At 37.6% G+C, this 22,771-nt stretch overlaps 1 protein-coding gene across 2 annotated transcripts in view; it reads right to left on the bottom strand.

Moving 5' to 3' along the window:
- Positions 1 to 22,771, bottom strand: part of CNTN5 (contactin 5) — a gene marked incomplete at both ends in the record, with an annotated part of 363,298 nt that overhangs the window by 26,578 nt on the left and 313,949 nt on the right. For both annotated transcript variants that reach the window (XM_082305015.1, XM_082305016.1), the window contains 3 exons: positions 220 to 290; positions 10,951 to 11,100; positions 11,526 to 11,684. In XM_082305015.1, the coding sequence (XP_082161141.1) occupies positions 220 to 290; positions 10,951 to 11,100; positions 11,526 to 11,684 (380 nt within the window). The remainder of the gene's footprint in view (positions 1 to 219; positions 291 to 10,950; positions 11,101 to 11,525; positions 11,685 to 22,771) is intronic.

Here is a 22,771-nt window from a genome sequence, read left to right as displayed (position 1 = left end):
GGAGCTGCTGCTAGGTGGGTTAGATTCACCGCAATGCCCTCTACTCAAACCACATGAAAATGCACATTACTTTGAAACTTTAGAACACATTTAAAGAACAGTATTTTGTGTTCATGTCTTGCCAAGATTTGCTGTACAGAAACCCCAGTACAGTACTCTCTACTTTGCCCTCAAAGAAGTAAACATGAAACAAAACCTTTAATCAGAAAAGTCCCTTACCTCCCATGCTATTACTAATTCATGTCGCCTTCCACTTCTGCCACTTACATTAGCTGGAGGTGTCTTTGGAACTGTGAGCAAAAAGGAAAAAAAGAAAAACCAAAACAGAATGTCCAAGTTATTGAAGTTTTCCCCATAGTAATAAGTTGCTGCAGAAGACATGAGGCTGTTAAATCAGAACAGAAATAACAAACATAGCACTCTGTGGTAAAGAAAAATTGCTCAAGTTTCATTTCAGAGAATTCCACAGTCAAGCTGGAAAAGTCAAACAAAGCATAAGCTGAGAAGAAAAATAATATGGAATAAAAAGCTGCTTAAGCACTATGTCTTCTGCAGATTAGTAAAAATTTCAATGTACAAATCATCTAAGAGATAAAACAGGAATTATCTTGTTAACATTTGTGTTTTTCAAATAGAAAACTCAAAATCAGATGCCAGGGAACCTGATGTGTTTCAGACTTCAGGTAAAATATTCGGACATAAATAATACGCCTCTACTATTTCCCAGGTTATTAGTGATTTAGAATGTTTTAGTTCTTGTAAATCTCTTCTTGTATGCTTTACCAGGGAGCCAATTTTCAAAAATTTTAAAGTAACCATTCTTAAACACCCCTTATCATTTCTTGCAAAATGCTGGAAGCAGTACTACCCATAGTTCTTTAAAAATTGAGACCACCATTATGGCTTTAAAAGCACATATGAGCAGCTGATGAAATTCCTTAAAAGAAATTATACCCATCATCATCAGTGTGAATTGGGTTATCATATTTTGCAAAATTTCAGAAATCTTAATTGTTCCATTGGAATTGTATAATTTTTTAATGTTACTTAGTGCCTCTAATGAAGCTCCTAAAATGACTAATATGTCTTGAGTTTATTTACTATGATCAGGTAACACTTGCCTTCTTTATTTGATTAAATATATCCTAAGATATAAGCTTTCTCATTTCTTTCTTACAGCAGTACATAGGTCATTGGTAGAAATGTACTGTGAGGCATTAACTGTTCAGGCCTTATTGCATGCTGTTTAGCTTATTTATTGAGTAACACTGTGCCTTTGAACTATACAAAGAAAAATACATTTAAATAAATGTACCAGTCCTCTCTATTTCCCGTGTTGATTGTTAACAGCTTAAGTTCAATGAAAGTGCAGTTTTTACTAGATCCTGGAAGTTCACATAAAATTTCAGAATTCGTTTGTGTAGTGTCTTTTTGAACTCTGAACTCCCCTTTAAAGAACATGAGCCCAATTCTATTTTTTCTCATAAATGATGCAAACCCACAAAGCTTATGAATTACTTCTGATTTACACTGTTGAAAATTAGGTAAGAGCTGTTTTACCTGTGGTTCTTATCAGACTAATAGGGGAGATTTCTAATGTGTGAAACATCTCTCTCCAATAAACCTGGGTTCATCTGGTATCATGATGCCTTTGAGTTTTTCCTTCCTTCCTTCCTTCCTTCCTTCCTTCCTTCCTTCCTTCCTTCCTTCCTTCCTTCCTTCCTTCCTTCCGTCCTTCCGTCCTTCCCCCTACACACGTGCTAAATGATATCTTTCATAGTTACTCTCTGCTGAAGGCTCTTGATTTCTGTATAATCAGGTGATCAAATTCCTTTCCAGTTTAACTTTAGCTAGTGGGAAACCAGGTATCCAGGCTGAGCTTGTAGTCCAGGCTCCTTCTCCAGTGAATGCAGAACTTTGGGGTGGTTCATCCCATCCAAAGATAACTGTCTAAACAATGGGGAGGATAGTTTAGACTCTACTGACCGGAGACATGAACTAGTTTAAACTAAGACGTAATCTTTACATGGCAAAAAGCTACTCAAATTTTCCTTTCAGAAACAGAATTATACAATACTGAATGGTGAGGATTTGCCCTCTGGTTAAAAAAAAAAAAAAAAAGAAAAGAAAAGAATAAAAACAATCAGTGTGTAACACTGGGATGAATGTTTTACAGTGAAAAGATGCAGCTGAAGAATCATCTGCTAGGTAATTAACATGCAAAAATTATGATACCATCTCTAATGGAGCATATTTAAACCTTGTTTAGCGCCCATTTTTCTCTTGCCTTTCTAAGATATTTCTTGGTTAATTTATAAAGATAAATGAAGTTTTTATATAGGTGCCATGTTAGTGATGAGAGAGCATGCTGTACTCCTTTGAAGCATCCAACATGATGGACTTATTTAACAAGCAGTGTCCTCTTTCTAGAGTTTTCCTGTTAACAGCTTAGCAGACGGAAGCCCTATTTAAATGAATAAATGTTAAAAGAATAAAACTGTCAAAACAATGAATTTCTTTTGCACCAAACTAAAATGTACATTCACACAGTGAAACTCTCTCAAATGAATAACCATTAAAAGAATAATTGTGTCAAAGGAATAAATTTCCCTCACAATGCACAAAAGCAGAACATATACAGTTAGAGGGGGACATTTTGAAATGAGTAACTGTTAAGTGAAGAAAACTATTAAAAGAAAATATTTTTTGCCAGGCACTGAGGTTATATATTAGCAACCCTTTCAGCGGCATTACATTTATATCAGCGTTATATCTGAATTTACTTCCTCATAGCCTAAGTTTATTGCCATGCAATTAGTGACTTTCCAATCTTTAAGTTGTTAATTCTTGGCAGTGACACTCATGGAGATGCACTTGCACCAAATACGCAAGTATGATGACTAAACTTGGCGCGTGGACACAGGATCCATGTGCCTGGGGGACAAGGACATTAGGACCTCTTTTCTTTTGTGTTTATCAAAGCTGAGAAATTCAATATTGTTTCTTCTGAATAAATATACCCCAACTAATAACAAAGAGCTCTTTGCTGTGTTAATGTGTCTCATTTAACAAGATGAGAGTATGTCACCTACTGGAAAATGAATCACTCCTTGGCTTAACACTGGTCCTTAGGATCATAAGATGTGACTATGCTTAGCTTGATCATAAGTCTATAATTCTGATCAAAGCCTTCTCATTAGCCCCTTTGCCAACTACCTGTTCTCACTTGTCTCCTGGTTTATTCTTAGACGGTAAGCTCTTTGCAATCAGGTCAACTCTTCTTTTCTTTTATTTCTTCAGCCACTGGTAAGGTTGAGAGTTAAAATCCAGTCTGTCACGCCAGTAATGTGAACAACAAATAGTACTAAAAAATGTGTTCTGAAAGACGGTGACTAGATATGGGTCACAGTAAATAATGGGTGTATGCTGGCACACGTTGATGTTGAAGCCTCCACTTAAGGCAAACAAACAGAAATCTTGAAAAGACTTTGCCAGGAATTTGATTTGAACAGAAACAGTAGGATTTGTTTCTTATTGTTTTCCATTTTCATGGAAATACCGTGATACGCTGAAAATGAAAATTAAATTAAACACTGTTAAAATTTATCTCCCCTAAACCAAACAAAAAAACCTTTACGATTTTCTTTAAGAGCAGACACAAAGAATGTAGCCCTCAGCAGCCCTATGAAGCATTTAACAATATGCTTAAAATATAAATGAAGAAAAGGTGATATGGAAAGATAAAGCTTATACATGAAGCCACAGCCAATTGTTTAATAATTCGTGTGTATCTTATAATTACAAGCTAAATATGCATGAAAAGCAGTGGTTTTTGTTTAGGACAAAATGTATGCACAGAACTGATGTTGCTGAGGGCTTTGTGTATGGGAGCAGTGGTTATTAAGTGCTGAAAAGTGCCGACAATGACACCTATATTTTAAATCTGTTTTTAAATGTAAAGTTTGGGGAAGCTTTTGGAAGTGGTGGGTAATACCCTAGCTATGAAACCATGAACATTTGGGGTAGATGTTAGCTTTCCTTCCAGAGTTCCACTGTGTCCAACATTTTGAAAACTGCTCTGTGCTTTAGGGTGCTTAAATATGGCTTTTGGTTCAGAGTTTTAAAAATTCCTCTGTCTTCACACTCCATGTCTGATGGATTTTCTGGGTTTTTTTAATGAAAACTGAGGATTCTGGTAGACTGTAATGATGAGCCCATTCAAAGATTTTGGGTTGTGTTTTAAAAAAAGGTATAATTCAAATTTTACTTTGGTTTTATTTAAAAATAGAAAAATTAAAACTGGAGAGATAAATGAGAATATTTTGTTTCGAGTTGACAGAGATTTTTCACTTTTGTCCAAAATTATTATTTTACTTCTAATTTGCTTAAAAAATAAAAAAAATCTACGTTTTGTTTAAAACCAGTTTCATTCTCCCCATTTTTACTTCGGTGAGTGAAAAAAAATCTTTTAACCTGGTCTAGCTCTGGATTCCTTTCCTTATAGAAAAGAAAATAAAATGTCACATTGAACCTGGAAAAACTGAAAGTACTTGAAAAACAGTTCATCCTCTTTTTAATATTCCAATCTTGTAAAGAAATGTAAAAAATGTTATTGAATGAATAATTAATCATTTTAAAGTGTTTCTGTTTTGTCTTTTTTTTTTCAAGGAAATGTCAAATGGCTTTTTTCAATTCCTTGTGCTTTGTTTATTATGAAGAGAAATGACAGATTCTTAATTTTGTAGTGTGTCTTAATATTTGTGCAGAACAAAAGTATTTAGCAGGCAAGATTATAATTGATTATAGTATTGCTGTAGAAACATGTAGCTAGATTTAGTCCCTATTCTTCAATTTTGCAATCTGAATAGGGGAGATAGAGGGAAGATAAAGAGAAGCAAGAGCCTTACTAACCTCCTGGTTTTAGAGTAAGAAATGCTAATGTGAGCTGCCCAAATTTAAAGAGAGTTTTCTAATAAGCAATTGAGTTCAGATTTCCCAAATCCCAATTCTATACTTTAATCACAAGGTCTTTCTTACTCTGCTTGAATCCTGTATACATGATGATATTTTCCACATGGATATTGTTTGTATAAACGCTGAAACGTCTTGTCAAATAAAGTAAAATGAAACAAAATGTTGATATTGCTACACTTTTTGGGGAGATGAATTATTAAACTTGGCTTTAGTCCTTAAGAAAATGTTTGCTCAAGGTACAATTGCAGTTATTTATTTCTTTTAGAGCTTTTTATATCTCTTAAGATACAGATGTAGTTTGGAAACCAGCCCTTCTTAGCTGTGGAAAATGTATGGGTGGGAGGAAAAGGATTTGTCTCCAGCTCGACAGAACTTCCTAATGTGAGGACTAAAGCAACAACATATTCAGCATTTTTTTCTTCTCGGTTGTTTTCCTTTCTATCTATCTATCTACCTATCTATCTATCTATCTACCTCCTGCAGTACACATCTGGGAAACAGAGGGATGTTAAGTGAAAACCTTTTCACTGTGTGAAAGGCCAGCCCTCAAGTTCTCACTCTCCCAGGAACATTTCAAATCTCATCTGTTCAGGAATGAAATGTAAATTGTGCCAGCATCTCAGAAGTAGATGATACACTGCATTCAACTATTGGAAAACAAGGATGACCCAACCGGTCTCAGGATCTGCATTTCTGTTGTTCTCATTTCCTCTATTTTTAATATTTGTAATTTAGTAGGAGATAGAATTCAGTTCTATTTACTGATAATAGTGTCATGCATGGCTGCAGGACTCAGTCTGAATAGCCTCCAAATCACCACATATAGGACTGAAATCTCAAATGCTGTGGCATATACGCCAGAGAACCAATTCCTCAGCTTTCCTGTTATGTCTTTTAGAAGCACACACATTTGGATGCTTTGTCAATATATACTGCATATTAGTTTGAGCCTGCAATATTATGTTAGTGGCCTATTTGTTCTAAATATACCCATACAGTCAATGATTACTGTCTACTTTCTCTTGTCCTTTTGTTTTTCCCTACAGAAAAGCACATTTTCTACAAAGGCTTTAGTAACCCAGGTAATCATCTCCAAATGTCACAGATACAGCAGGTTACCCATTTTTTCTAGAGCAAAAATAGTTATGATAATGGGAAAAGCTGAAACTTCTTTTATACAGGACACAAACAAATAAAACACCACCTCCAATAACAAAAAAAAAACCAAAACAAAGCCAGTCTAAAACAGGTGACTTTTTTCCTGGGACAGAGGAATTTCTTATCATGCTGTGAAGAAATTCTAGCTGAGAATAAGGGCGACTTAATGGAAAATAAGGAGTTATTAAAAATAAAGCCTGTGTACAATCTGCTACTAATGGAGTGCATTACATTGTTACCTCATAAAATCAAGTTTGCATGCATGATTAGCAGGTTAAACTTTGATTCTACTCAATTTCTCTCTCCCCATGTTTCCCCATGAATAGATAATGTAATTGATGCTTTGCCCCCAGGCTTCAAATGCCCGACTGCCTTAGTGGAATGCCAGACATGTTTAAATTCATGTTATTGGCTCTTTTCACCTTGTGGACCTGTAAAATATGTATCAAGGCTAGAACTGACAGAAAGGCAGCAGCTGGCTATAAGTTAGATGTGCCAGAAAATTGCAGTATTATCCATTCAGATGAAAGTAGCTATGAAAAGCAATCGTGTTAACTAAATATGAACTAAGTAACAAGATTAGGGTTTAATTAGAAAATTAAAGCAAGTGGAAACCTGTTTATTATTCTGTTGATTTCCTTACACCACCCCAAGTATTGCTTCCATGGGTATTTTTAGATAATGGACTAATATAAAATGTTGTTACTATCTTGGGGAAGAAGTGATAAAATAAGTGAGGTGTGGGGAGAGAGAAAGACTTTAGTCTCCAGTCAAATTAGCTTGTGCCATTAAATTACAGATGCTGATTTCCATTTAAGTATAAAATAATGGAAGGAGAATCACACATTTGCTGCCTTTGTGGGTTGTCTACGCAGCTATCATTCAGCCTTGAGCATCTCAACTCTCGTCTGAGCATGAGCCACAGTCCCTTCTCTGCTGGGAGACTGGTATTTCTGGAGTTTTACCCAGTGCAGGGACAGCCTGCCTGTTTTCACTTGTGGGGCACATCTAACATCACTGCAAATAGACAGATTACTCTGCCTGGGTCATGAGTAGAGAGGCTGATGCCATGTTCTTTCTGAAATATAATGTCCTTTCACATATATGTCTTTTAAGAATTGACATCTGTGATATTAGAACTGGAACATGTTAACAGAGATTTTAGCTTGAAGCTTTCAGATAAAAAATTAGTAATAGAGAGACTCTTAAAAAGAATAGATCACTGGGTGATACACTAAGATAGATATTTATGTGTTGATTTGGAAAACCATGTATGAAACCCAATGAAAATTATTACTAGCTTTCTTGCCTCTTTGACTTTGGCATCTGAGAACTATACCAAGGGTGATAATTTACACAATCACTGAAAGAGCTGTGTCAGAGGACAGAGCTAAACAGGCTCTGGACTTCAGGAATATCTGGAGACCAGGAAAAAGTGGCTGCCTGGGTGAAGCAGATCATGAAGCCTGTGACATTTCAAGAGTGCCATAAAAATTATAAGAAGCATGCTATTTTGCAAAGAATTATATGTGTAACAGTTTTTTTCCTTTGTTTTGGTTTTTTTTTTTTTTTTTTTTTTGCTTAAAGCAGAGTCCATTGTGTTATTGTTCTGACTTTACAACTCTTTGCAGGTTCTAACAAATTGAAAAGTTATATCTTATTGTAACTCCTGTCTTCTCACTCACTCTATAGAATAAAAAAATGAATCTGCATCTATCACTTTTATTAAAAAAAGCCCCACAAAACCAAAAACGATTCACAACAAACAGAAACCCAACTTTTTCTTAAAGAAAGCTCTTTTGAAATTGAGGCGATGACAACAGACTTCTGCTGTACTATGCCATGTTAAGCAGGCGTACCAAATAAATTCAGCTTCAATTCCTCTGAAGGCTGTTAAGTTGTTTTACTGGCACCTGTCTGGATTTCAATGTCATGCTACAAAACACTCCCTCCTAACATGACATTTGTGCAACTGTAACTCTGGTAGCAAAAAGGTATTCCTAACTGGGAAGCTGAAAGTGCAAGTAAACATCTAGTGTGGCCTTTTTCCTATTTGAACTAATATGTTACTGATTTATTATTCAAGAAGACCTGCATTATTATCAGCTACAGTGCTGTTTATCAGGAGGAGCCCCATGGACTGGAGTACAGACCTTTGCTGCTTGAGTTAAAGACTCTTCCTTCTGACGGTAACGATAGTGGAGTATTACCCAGAAATGAATACCAATCACCAGGTGAAAATACACCACACATTGCATATTTCGTCTGTCCCACAATTTCTTTTTTACTGATTATTATTATAATTTAGCAATTCATTTTCACAGAGGCAAAGTTGCCAAAAGATTGTCCAAAGGAATATTGAAAATGGATGTGCATGAAGAAGACTTTCACTAGAGTTGTTGTAGGAATATGTTTTAGTAAATACAGCCTTTGTTTGGTAAACACTGGGAAAGAAGAAGAAGAAACATACAAAACATGACAGATGAAATCTAACATTTTAAAACTTCAGTTTGTGAGAAAAAACATTTGCTCACAGCTTAAATACATCTAGTTGATTAAAATCCTGAACCATCCTTCCAAAAACAGGGAACATATTCATAAATCTGAAAGAACATAATCCCAGGGGTGCAACCTATTACACAATAACCTTTTTCCAGAATGTTTGTGTCCTCTCTGATATGTACCATCTGAATAAATAGAGAAGTCATTCAAACATTTGGGTCCAGCAGAATTTTCACTGCTAATGAAATATGGTATAAAATCAAGGAAAGAATAACGGTGGTGAAATAATTTTTTTTTTGAGATTTTCAAAAAAATCTTTTGAGATGAAAGTAGCTCATGTTTTTTATTTCATTTTCGTTTCCTGCTTTTCTTAATGGAACAAAGTATGTAGCATCTGAAGCTTCTGCTATAAAGTTATTGAGTTTCACATTGTGGGGAGCTTGCAGAAGATGAGGGGGAGAGCTGGAAAGGAAGCATTCTTCCACATGTGTGAATAGGAATCAAATCTCTTCAGCACAGTTCTATGATTGCACAGTGAAATTTAATATCAGCTAGTAACTACACAGTTATTTAAAGCAGAAAAAAATGACTATGTCTTATTACAACTGAAGATAGTTTGGTAGACTTCATCTGAAATAGCACATCTAATTTTGGGTGCCACAATGAGAAAGACATTGATCAACTAGAGCAAGTTCAAGGGAGGCCACTGGAATGGTGGGGTTGGAGCACTTGCCTTGTGAGGAGAGGCTGGGGGAGCTGGGCTTGTTCAGCCTGGAGCAGAGATGGCTTTGGGGGACTTAACAGCAGCCATAGTGCCTACAGGAAGGTCATTGAGGAGACAGAGATGGGCTCTTCATAGTGGTACAGAGTGGGAGGACAAGAGACAGTGGTCATAAGCTGAAATAGGGGGAGTTCTGGCTGGATATGTTGAAAGAAAAGTCACAATGAGATTAGTTAACTGCTGGCACATGTTGCCCAGAGAGGATGTGCAATCCCCCTTCTTGCAGGTTTCGAAGACTCAGCTGGACAAAGCCCTGAACAACCTTCTCTGAAGTCAGTTTACCCAGCTTTGAGTGGGAGGCTGGACTAGAGGCCTCCTGAGATCCCCTCCAGCCCCAATTATTCAGTTAATTCTGTGGTTCTGTCTAAGAAAATCAGCCTGAACTGTTCTGCTGTGAATGTTTATGGGTAGCATATACATAGACCGGTGAACTATGGAGCTGAGGCACAAGATCAACATATCTTAAAAGATAAGAATTTTATTTCAGAATGAGACAGGTCGACACATTTTGGCATTGCCACTTGTAATTCTTATAATCTCCCTTAACAAGAAGACAGAGTGCAACACAAATGCTGTATTGGTCCAGAGTATTTACAACTACAAAATCATTTATATTTTCAAATTCAAGTGGAATCTTTGAATTTGGCACTCTTCTATTCTGTATGATTAATAAACTACTTACATATTATCCAGCTGAAGAAACACCAAAACAAAGTCAAAACTCACTAGGCCTCCTAAATAACAAAGAATGAAGAATAATCTGAACATGTTCTGAGATGCAGTTCTCTTCTGAGGTTTTGTTCAAACCCTATCTCTATCTCTTTCTGCCTCTTAAAGCATGTCTCTCTAGCCACCTAGGGATTTTTCTCAGATTCCCAGTCCTTGTTTATCTCCCTTCATTTTGCCCAAGTTACTGTCAATGGTTCCAAACTTCATGAGACCACTGCAATTTTCAAGAGACCCAAATAGGATATACAATGTTTTTCCTGGGCTCCCACAGCACCATCCTAGTCAGAAATATAATGACATTTCTTTAAATGCACTAACAGTTCATGGTAGAATGTGCATGACAAAGAAACACTTAGTGCACAAGGTATTTCAAATTAAGCAGCTTCCCATGGCTTCCCTATCTTGCTGAAAAAAATTCTGTGTACCTTCAAGGAGAGAAGTTATGAACAACAAGGGGGGAGAGGCTGCTTGGGAGCAGTTGTGTGAAGAGACTGAGAAGCATCCTACAATGGAAGAGCAGTGGAAGCCTGCCAGAGGGCAGGCAGCAATGACTTAAGTCTAAGATGAAGAGTAAGGCAGCCTGGATGGAGTAAGACAGTAGGGAATGGGTTTATTTGAAATTTCTGTAAATTAAATAGTATTTCTGTAATTAAAATAAACTGGATCCCCATTACAAAGAATATCACCCTGGAACAGTGATGACTGAACACACAGATGTGTATCTGGGAGAATAGTTCTCTTATTATATTAAAATAGTTCTTATTTTTGCTAGTCCTGGAAATTTAACCTTTTTATCTTCTTTTTACCTGCTTCGTTGGTTCTGATCACTCGTGATGGTGCACTTGGGTCTCCGGTCCCAATTTTGTTGGTTGCTACGACTCTGAACTCATACTCCACCCAAGGGTTCAGTTCGACAGCCATAGCAGACTCCATGTCACCACTTATCAAATCTGGAACTGCAGACAGTAAAGAAATGTGTAGGTCACTCAGAAATCTGAAGCTCACATGCAGTGTCTCAATGGCAAATAGACTTTGTGATAAAATACAGCCATTAGAAATGATAGACAGACATCAAGGATCTAATATGTCAGAAATCGCAGCTAGGTTTTGGCACTGTGGTACTCCTGAAAAGACACAGATTGAAGGATATAGGGGAGAGCTTTCTGCTTATTCACAGATGCATCATGGCAGGTGTCTTTGTGTTGTCCTTTCAGAGCTGTTGCTAAGTAACACAAAAGGAATAAAAAAGAAAAAAAAATCAGTGCTTTTAATTTATCATTGTTCTTTTAAGAGTATCTGTTCCTGCAGTTGCTGGTGGTTATTATTGTGATGAGCAGGAGTTTTGAACAGTCTACTTGTGCTGTTTGAAAGTTTTTCTCACCTGTTTTTACGGTCTGCCAGCCAAGAGAAAATGGACTGCGTGCTTGCAGGTTGTAGAGGGAGATAGGGCTGTGATTGTCTGCCCCAGGACTCCAGGAGAGTGTTGCTGTGGTGTCTGTAATTTCCTCCACTATTACAACCCCTGGGGGACCAGGAGGACCTAGAAATAAAGTGGAATAATCAAACAGACCACACCATCATTGCGGATGAGCAGCAATAATACAGGAGATGCATTCTGTAAGGACCCGCTGGAGTTCAATATCCATGAAATACAAGGGTTAAAATGCACACTACTATATCACGTAGATACCTCATTTCCATGATTTCTGCTGGTAAACTGTGATTGTTTCTACTCTTTAAATGCTGCATGGGTGAGTGTCAATTAATGTGTCAGAGTGACAGCAGAAGAACTAGAAATAGAAACAGATTAAAAAAAAAAAAATCCTCCATTATAATTGTTCTGAACCTAAAATTAAAGGAAAAAAAGAGTAACTTTAAGAAGCATCCAGGCTAGACTGAACAGTCGCAATCACATCTTCTCTTTGTGTGACACTTGTCAGCAGGAAAGACAAATAGTTATCAAAATGAAGCACAGGTGGATGTGCTTCTTGAAGAACAATAATATTACTAATAACTGAATCAAGAATACAGTATTCATCCTTTTTCTCAAGTTCACTCATTCAGGGAAACCGTCTGGATTACTATCCTGCTGGAAGTCCATTAACTGTTTGACTGAAAGCTGTTAAAAACAAAACAAAACCAAACCCAAATGCAAATATTTTGAAGGTTGATAATTACTATGGTTCCATTAAAAACAAACAAAACCCCCACAGCAACTTCTCACTTGAGAAATGAAAGGATTATTTATTCCACTTAGCTGCACCAAATGAGAATGTGCTAATCACCATTTGTATGTGCCATGTGACTGATCCAATAAGTGAGGTCTCTGGTAGCAAACATGACTTTGCAAAGAAAAATAAAAGGTCCCACTCCCACCCCCGATTTTCTTCTATAATTCTTCCTGGTATTGATATTACTGGCGTTTGAAAACATTGCCCATTTGCACTTGCCAAACTAAAGCAAGGTTCTCCTGGTTCAAGATCCTCTTCCACAGTTGTTGTAACCAGAGGTTTAGGGGAAAGTGCTCATCTCTGTCATGGGTAAATGCAGAATAAACATCTCTCTTGTGGTTTCTTACACTTAAAAGCTTATATAAGTCCTGAAGGACAGGACTTAATACTTCTGTAAAATATTAATATTATTAAGAGCTATAATTATTTATGACAAATCTGTATTTTCTTAGCATCCAAGACCCTTCTGATCCTTTACCATCCTCCTGTTGTTGAAGGCTGAAGTTTTGCTTCTGCTTCTACACAGATGGAGGACTGTGAAATCAGAAATACAGTACTGGACACTTTCTCCCAAAATGAAATTGCAGGAAGGGTGATGATGGAAAGAACTTTATTAATAGAAAGCAATTGCTGCTACACTTTTGCTGGAGCCCAGTGCTGTTTGCATGTATAATGAGCTGTAGTGGAGCAGGTCCTTTGGATACCTCCATTCCCATGACCTGTGCTGAGTGGTGCGGTCCCACTTGCTGAACTGTCAGAGCTCAGCACCTGCGGATCAGGGTGGCAAACACTCCGGTCTGGTGCCTCCATTTGAAGCGGCAGTTGTAGCCATGATTTCTGCATTACTGAGCTCAGCATTATTATATTCTAATGCTATTTCATGCAATCAAATTTTTTGCTGCCTAGAATCCTTAGTCCATGTGTAGAAACAAATTTAACTGAATATCAAAGGCTAAAAAAAGCCATTAACTTAAATATTTTTAGTTGCTGGGATTTTTTGTCATTTGCAGCTGCAAACAGCTTTATATTTCCTCTGATGTGCCTTCAGCAAAAGCATGTTTACATGAACTATGACAACAGTATGATCAGAGTTTTGTAATGGTTGGTCTCAATAGCTTCAGAGTGAAAGAGGCATTGAATCCTTTAAATGAGAAAGTAATTTACTCTATTCACGTGCCTCTGTTTGCTTGGCAATGATCTACAAGCAACTAACTGACATAAAAATGTTGGAAATATATGGCATTTAGAAATAATAGCAACAAAAAAAGACAAATGACTGTTTGAAATTCAAGGGATTAAATTTCTTCAGTTTCAGGAATGGAAAGAATTCACTAAAGTTTAGTATTATGGATGTATGATGGAAGAAGATTGACTCCACAGCACACTGCAGTCCTCTTCACAGGAGCCCAGGGTACTGCTCTGGGCTATAGGAAGAACAAGGTTTTCCACTTTCATGGGTCGTGAGCAGCTTCAGTGCTGGGAGTCTCTCTTCTTCCCTTGCTCTGCCTGCTCAGCAGGCTTGACTTGTGGCTGTCAGTGCCTTTCATCGGGTCACAAATATTGCTGGGGTAAAATGGTGTCCCCCCTTGGACACCTTGTGACTCTTGGCCTTCCGGAGTCCCATCTTCATTTGCAGTTGAAAAGTCTTGCTTTTCTTCCTGGGAGAAAATATGGCAGAAAGATGTGTCCTCTGCACTCCTGCCTGCCTGGCAAGTGTTTGCTGTTCTTTGATGGGAAGCACCAGGTCAGGCCTTCGTCTCAGAATAGCAAGTCCTGGAGCTAATTTAATAATAGGATGATCTTCAATCTCCATCATCTATTGTTTCAGGCTATCTGTTGATGTAGGAAAATACTAGTGAAATTTTTATTTGTAGCCATGAGGGAAAGTTTAAAGGAGAGCTGGGATCTTGATACAATCATATGCTTTTACTGGGTTGGAGCCCTAGGCCCAGAATTATATCATGGTCCCAAGCACAAACAAAATTAAAGGGAAATATTTTAGTACTTTTCTTCTACGACAATATTTCTCCCATGCACACCGAATGTTGTTAAAGAATTCCTAGCCACTGTATTATAGGAAAAAGCAAAAGCATCTTGCTTATATAAAAATATGTAAAATAGATTTATGCAGATGTCTCCTGCTAAATTCTCAATATATTTTGTTGTCGGAGTTCTCTCATGTTTTTTAAACCTTTTAAATGCATTCCTAGTCATGACAATGTGTCATTATGCTTTCTGAGACGTGCGCTCTTACACAGTCTGCAGGATGACTGCTAAAAAGCATTTCCATTTCCAACGGCAGGCATTCTTGAAAGCAGATTAATAAAGGACAAAAGCCTCAGTGATGACAAATGTATGACAGTTAGCCAGGACCTGAGTGCTATGCAGATGCCACTCATTTTTGTAGAAATCTCATTAAATTTTATGCTTGGATGTAATCATTCATGGTGTCAGCCGGATGGCTAATGCAGACAAGCTTTTCTCCCAAGGGCTGTGTTATTGTTCAGGATCTCTAAAACAATTTTTTAGTTGAGAATAGCCAATTGAGGAAAAAATGCACGGTCTGCTCAAATGCTTCTCTGGAAAGTACACAGAAAATGACTGGTCATAAATGCATTACAGTGCAGTCGACCTTCATAGAGAAGACATTTGGGACTGCGATAGGCTCTTATGTGGCTCTAGGAGCACTGGAAACCCAGCGTCAAGGATATTAGTCAGTTATCTTCTTTCAGAGCAATTCCATAGATTGATACTTCAGGATATGCGTGACTGCATTTTGGCAAACTTGTTTTATGTGTCTTTTTATAGTTGGAATGATCATCCTGAGAGGTCCTTTAGATTACTTGCCATGGTACAATGTTAATGTGAGAGTTATCGAAAGACTATTACCAATAATAGCTGTAGTCATTCAGTGAGGCAGTGTCCTTTCCCTGTATCACTGAATGTGCTCTGGTTTACTCCAATGCAGCCTGACCAGAATAATTCTTACTTTTACCAAACAACTACGAAGCCTGATATGTAGCAGTTCATGAACACAGATTTCTTGACCTGAAGATTTTGCTTTCTGAATGACACGGTGTACTGGCTTGTCATCAAGATGAGAGGTCAAGAAAAAGAAGAAAAGAAAGTGGCAGTAACTACAGAATGATGGAAAAGGTGCTTGAGAAAACAGGAGCTTGACTGTTTCTTGTAGTGCAAGCCCCTTTTGTTGTGCCCACCTACAGCAGATGAAGTGTTAGCACATAGTGGGGACCAAGAGGATGGAAAGAAAGTTCGACGTGTAGTGAATGCAGTAAGTACCATGGTTTTAGTGGATACATCCCCATTCCCTCCATGTGTGGTGGACCCAAGTGGTTTCTGTAAGGTAGCTACATAAGGGCTCTGGGCAGATGGAGAGGTTATACCCCAGCCAGCGGGAGGACAGATAGGGACGTTAGACTCAGGGTTAGAAGGTAAGAAAGAGAAGACATTGGTGTTCCAGCCTGAATAGTCTTAACTCATTCCAGGGATGAGGGTGAGAAGAAATCCCTGGTGTCCCTCCTGAGAAGGCCTTTGGTGGTACCTAGGCAATTTTGAGCTCCTTTGCCCTGATGACTTCTCTGCCTTGTACAAACCTAAAAATAGGGGATTTAGGCAAGACAACCTTGAGAGCTGCTGAATGTTGTGAGCTCAGATGCCAGACTGCAGTCCAGAGCCTCTGAGCTGGATCTTTGTGTAGTAGCAGTTGTGATTTGACACAAAATGTATGGACAGTGAAGGGAACACAAACTGCAATTTCACCTTAGGAGGAAAAGCACCAGTAGCCTATGAATTGCATTGTGAATGACATAACTAGCAAGTCCCAAACAGAATAAGAAACTGAGTTTTAGACATGCCTCTTTCATTGGCGTGTCCTACTGACTACCTTTAGCACTGTAGGGCATCACTTGCCAGCTGTCCCAATTGTGGTCCATGCTGCCTCCTTCGCTCTCTGCAATCAGTGTGTGGGCACCAGCGCTCCCAGAACTGCATGAGTCTCTTTCAAGCATTGAGTTTGTAAACATCACCACATCTGATTTGTATTTTTGTACTTGTTTCTGGGCACTTTTTTTGGCTGAAGTTATAGATATGAGTTAAGCTGACATTTGTAAAAAGGTTTCTTAGACAGAACAAAGGGTCTTTTTTAACTCTTAAAAAAACCTTCGTAAAGAGAAGGTTCTTCACACCACTGAAGATATTATAATAAGGGTCCTGTTACAAGATCAGATTGCTGGAAGTGGTTTGGTCTGGAATCTGTGGGTTAAAGGGCTGATGCTCCATCTACAGTAATATACTGTCTTCTAATATTGTAAATGTTTCAGCTACACTGATATATTGAAAAGGGCCAAAGCACAGATCTGAACTCTAGCACTGATCCTATGTACTATTATGTTGTCAGCCAGTCCCTATCGTAATTTTAACCCTGTCCAGTTATGACTTTCCCAGCCAATGCCTTGGGACAATTAATGGATTACCATGAGCTGGGCAGATCCTAACAGGCAGTTTGTCGTGCGCATCCTGTTTTGAGAGAGGAGGGGGACCAGGAATGTAGCTGTGTGGATGGGAACTCTGCTGTACCCATTAGCCTCAGGGACCAGGTTACTATTATGGACGTATTCTGTGAGTCCAATTAATGGGGTCTGTGCTTAGGGCATCTTCCTGGCCTTTGCTACAGCTCAAATGTGATTTCAAAGACCAGCAAGAATATGCTGACCTTGTTTACGTTCCATTTAATAATGTTGTGTCTGATGGCCTTTAAACCCAAGTGATTGTCTTTAAGTTTTATTGGCAATATCACAACTGAAAGGAGCAGTGTGGTCAACCTAACCAGCAGTGTCTGCGTTATATTTGCTCCAGGTCACTGGAGTTCAGAGGAAACATTACTTCTCCAAAAATATGTCATAAGAGTGTATTTCTTGCTTAGATAGGTAGTTTTGGCAGTCTACAAGATGAATAGCTTTAGCCTCTTTTTTATTTTTAGACCACAAAATGTGTACTCTTAAACCACAGTAGTCACAAAGGCTTTCATCCCCTCACACTACAGGATTGCTCTCTGCTCCATTTCAAGATCTTACAGCTTCCAGGTACCTGTTTGATCTTAAAGCTCATTTTACTTACAGTAAGCATGCACAATGCATTTGGTTAGCTTTCAGTGCAGAGTCTTACAATAAATATTATACATTGTAGAAGAAAGCTGATTTTCACCTTATTTTTAAGGAATCTTCCTGCCATGAAAGTTGTACTAATAATTGTATAGTTCAAAGGATTTTAATTAGTTTTGTATATGCTAATAAGTTTCCAAGGGTGTACAGCATTGATGCAGAGAATTAAGAAGACCGGACATCATTATTTTTTTCTTCCTCTAGAAAAGCACATTGTCTATTGACATCCATAACAATAAAAACCACAGTTTGAGCAGTAAGAATGAAAAGGATAATAAAAGCAAACAACAGTGAACAAGCTATTACTAAAATACCCAGAAAATATCTGACTTCTAAATCTACTAAAATCCTTAAGTATAGACCAATGACATAGTACTGGAAACAAAGTTAACTGTATTAATGCTTAGAGAGCACAGGTCTATTTGTAAAAGAATTGAGACCAATAAATTATTTATCTTTGAGTTTCTCCTAAAACATATTTTGTAATGTAAAAAATCTTAAAATTACTAGATGTGCTAAAACAATCTTTTACATGATCATTGATGAATACAAGGAAACATACAGAAATATTTTCTCTGCATTTGATTTATTCAAATTCTTTTGCTACAGCAGATGGCACTTTTTGTTAGTTAGCACCTCAAATTTAAAAATTGAGCAAACTTGCCTGGCTACTGCATTATTGTAGTTCCCTTGCAAAGAGCTAATGGTCTTTTTCTTTGCTATGCTTTCCCAGACTTAGTTACCTTGTAGTGTCAACCTTTGCTACAGGTTACAGTTTACACTGCTTACATTTCAGAAAGTCAAATATTGAATAAGTCATTTTGAGACTAGTACCCTTTTCTCCTTTGCGAAACCAGATATCAGGCTGCACTGTACCTAGAACAAGTAAGTGGAGCAATCTGAAAGACAGTTTGGTAAGTTGGAGATGAGCTGGCTTCCCCATAGACTGTTGTAAGGCAGTGTGTAATGCAGCATCCAGCATCTGTCTGAGTAGTTTGCAATACTCTCTTGGGTATAACGTATTGTAAACCAGCCTTGCAAGAGTAATTTACAAAAAGGACTTAAGTGATGGCATTTATTTGGCAACTTAAAGTTACTGAACCCAGTAATTTATTATGATAAAAAGCTTTAATTTATTAAATAAATATTAAAATACTGGCGACTTGGTACCGTTGATTAGGTACTGAATCTTTCACAGATGTAAAAAAATCCTTTAACTTCACAACCTTGTATTCCTAACTCAGTCATGATGATCCTAAAGAGAAATGTGATGCAAGAAAGGGATAACTGTGAAAAATAACCTACAGTGGTGTTTGTGGTGTCACTATCATCGCTGACAATATAGAGGTTTATATAGGAAAAATCATTCACTCGATTCTAAATGTTTGAAGCACTAAGCACTGTCCCCATCCACATTAGATAATAGTATCATGGTAAATTTTGCAGTGATCCTCTAATCTGCAAGAAACTCCCTGGTGTTCTCGGAAACTGTTGCTGCACAAGGAGTACCACTCACCTCAGTGCAGGCGAAAGGGATCTCTACTGTCAACAGACTACAGGGAGCCTCACACTGATCTTTGTGAAAACATGTTAGATACCTGTGTGACGTCCCCAACTCGCACTGTTTTTCTTTGCTGAACTGTACAGATGCTTTTCTAAGCCAACCCTCAAAACTTGCAGAAGAAAGAGCAAGGAATATACAATAACTGGTTTTGGTAGAAGATTTTTTACTCAAGCTTTTCCTTATTGCAGCCTATGGCAAAGCAATGCTTCAAATGAGTTTGTTAGAAACTGTGTGTTTCAAGAACAAAGGGTTACTTTTTGCCAAAAGTGAATGTAAGAAGTAGCCTTCTGCTCTTAACTATGAGTTCTGATGCTGTTCTTCAAAACCTTCCTGTCTATGAGTTACAGATTCTGTACTGATGAATTAAACAAACACAAGGGAAAAACACTGTTGACCTTTTTTAATGTAGTTGATTGGACCAACATAAGGTAATAAAGTTTAGCCCATTTCCGGTGTCAACATTTTTTATGACAGAAGTATTTGGTGTTTTAAATGTCTCTAGAGTGAAACATGGTGGAAGCACAGGATCATGAAGATATCCTTTGTAATGAAAATATGAATGCACAGATTGCTTCAAATTTCTACAGCATAACGGGGAAATAAGAATATAATAAGCCTTTTTGGAAGACAGGTTTTAAAAACCAAATTAACTTACCAAGCAGGCATTGTCTTGAGGAAACCTGACACATTGCTGGCTACAAGATCACCTGAGACATCTGTGAGATGCAAGTCTCCTGGCTGGTACTTGGGTGTTTGGTAACCATGTTTGTGATCATAACATTAGAGTCAGAACACGACATGCATATTTATCCTGTATTTGAGCCTTCTGCTTTGGTAATCACTTCTTTATGAAAAATCAGGATAGAGACAGCTCGACTACTGGTGTGCCAATAATAGATGGAAAACCAGCCAAGCTGAAACATTCTGCTATTCTGCTTCTCTGCTACTTAATATTCAGTGAAAGTTGAAGATCTGAGTGGATAAATAAAGGCTGGTAGCCAGACAAAGCACATGACATGGGAAAACTATTCTTGGACTGATGTTGAGAACAGGATTGACATTCATAAAAATCATAAATGACTTCTGCTTCTTAAATGGTTGATGACTTCATGTGCTGGGGCAAACATTTATTGACTGTGTAGCGAATATCTATATTCTCCTGTAAACATCCTTGTTTGCATGGCAAACAGCTATTCTGCACATATTTTCCTTGGGTGAGCAAACAACACAAGGCATAAATTAAGTGAAAGCAGGCAATGACTTGGGTACCCGTCAGGAATATAAATCCATAGCTGTGATTTTTGTTATATTCATTCATTCCAATAAAACTATTTATTTGACCATCAGACATACATAATTCCTGTTACGGGATTCCTCTGAAGTAGCACATTTGTGCGGGCCTGGTGCCAGAACAGTTACTACCCTATGTGAAAAGCTGTTTTCTCTTCTGGATGTCCTTGAGCTGTATCAGCCTGCCCTATATTCTTTCTTCTGCTGCTAGGGGCTCTAATGACTGTCTTCCAGAAAATCTTGCAGCAGGATTTAAGGCTTTATCACTATCTGTCTCACTGCCCTGCTGCAAGGCAAATCTGGTGCAGAGGGCGCATGCCTGTTATTTATCTTTTCCCTTTCCCAATACACACTCCAGTGTATTGGCTTAAGCTGTTGACAGTGGTTCCCCTGAGGACTATGCTCATTTTTGGGCAGTAGTCAACTCAATGAAAGAAGCAAATATTTGGGTTGTTGGAGGTACCCTAAATTGTGCCTTACACAGTCAGGCTCTCATTTGTTTGTCTCCTGTGTTCCTGGTTCTCTGTCTCAGAAAGCGGGTTGAACGCATCTTGATCCCACCTAATCTACTGCCTGCAGGTATGGCACGCTCTTGAGGAGTGGCAAGTGTGATTTTGAGGCTGGGTCTGAAGCAGCTAGAAAGAAATATCCTACCTCATAGGTGAGCACTGCAGTTACTGAACTAAGCTGTAAGTGGTTGGCATCTCCTTTTCTGCCTTAAATCACTCCTGGCCTTTGAGCTGAATCCTCTCTCTCATCCTCCCCACAGTCAGAGAGAAAAGGACCTCTATGGAGACTTCCACAGAGTCAAGGTGTGTATCTCAGATGGTGGATCTCAGATGGATGAATAAAAGATCATGACTTATTTCTTCAGGTACCTAATAATAAGAACAACTTGTGATGATGAACTGCAGAGAATTTTGTAGAACCATATTTTGGAAAGGAAATATTTTTTGCATTTTAGGTAGTGGCCTACCTGAATGTAAATAAATGATGTCAGGTATGTCAGGACAGCAGTCCTCTGAAGGTTGCTGTTGACTAGCATGAGACTACTGAAATACTTCTCATTCATAACCCATTCCAAGACTAAAATGCAAGACACTTAAGCTGGAAAGCTAGTGTACTGCCTGACAGGTCCAGCTGCCAGCAGAACACTTCTTCTTAATGAAATCCGCATTATTGGTAGCATTAGAAAAATGAAACAGAAAAGGAAAATAAATAACTTGGGCTGGAAAGAAAGCATTTGGGGAGCAGAGAAATTACTAGGAACCACTAAAAAGTTATTTCTTACTTAATATACATAATTTAATCACATTTTCAAAGCACTTCAAAAAGTCTCTAAGTTTTGTTTTGAGTAGTCAGTGCTGATGGAATTTGAATCTTGGTTTTGTCCAAACATAGTCTACAATATCTTTTCATAAATAGTTTTGAAGTGTTCTTGGAAGAGATTCACTAGATAAAAATCATTATTGAAATAACATTAGACATGTATTTCACTGCTACTTACATAAGAACTGTGAGGTAGTGAATTTGCAAATTATTTGAAAAGAGTTTTAAGAAATCTATAAACCATTGTAGAAAGTTGCAGAATAGAAACTTGCTGCTGTCTTAATTTCTTTTGTTGTTCACACACACAGACATATACGTACATATGTAGACAATTCAGAAATCTTCTTGCACCATTATTTACCTCCTTGTAAGAAATTAGACTCAAAAGAATTGAGATTTCCTTGGCAGACTAATTCTCTGTTTTTCAGATTGTCTTTCACTGGTGACATTTTTGAAATTTAAATTCTACTGTATAATGCAGGGCAAAGAAGAACAAGGGCAAAAATAATGACACAATTAGTTCCCTGAGCTATATTCAAGGCATCTCCCAATAGAGAAACTAGCAAGTATGGTTTCAAAAAAGATAAGTATGGTTTCAAAAATGATAAATATGGTTTCAGGATACTCCATGCCTTCTTCACAATAAATGATATGGAGACATTGCAATTGCCTGAAAATGCAGTGGTGAATGGCTGTTTGTTGAAGATCAGCATGTTAGTTATGAGCAATAGGAGTCTGCAAAGAGATGTTTCTTTTTCCTTCATCTGAAGACTCTGCAGCAAGGTATAGTTGTCTTCCAAGTCCCTTGTAATAAAGTTCTAGAAAACTGTCCTTTGACTTAAAAATAATGCACCAGTTGAATACATAATTCAGTATAAATTTAGGCAGTTTGCTAATAACAATAATTCTGATATTCATGAATATCTAAAGGAGGGAAAACTAGATTATTTTAATTTATTCGATAAGTCCAATTTATTTCCTGTAGAAATGGTGTAAGCAGAATGATTTTTTGAGTAAATTTACAATGATATAT

Source organism: Platalea leucorodia (assembly GCF_965183815.1).
Source record: "Platalea leucorodia genome assembly, chromosome: 2".
Lineage (NCBI taxonomy): Eukaryota > Metazoa > Chordata > Aves > Pelecaniformes > Threskiornithidae > Platalea > Platalea leucorodia.
Note: the sequence above shows the minus strand (reverse complement) of the source record. Positions and strands in the feature narration are given on the sequence as shown.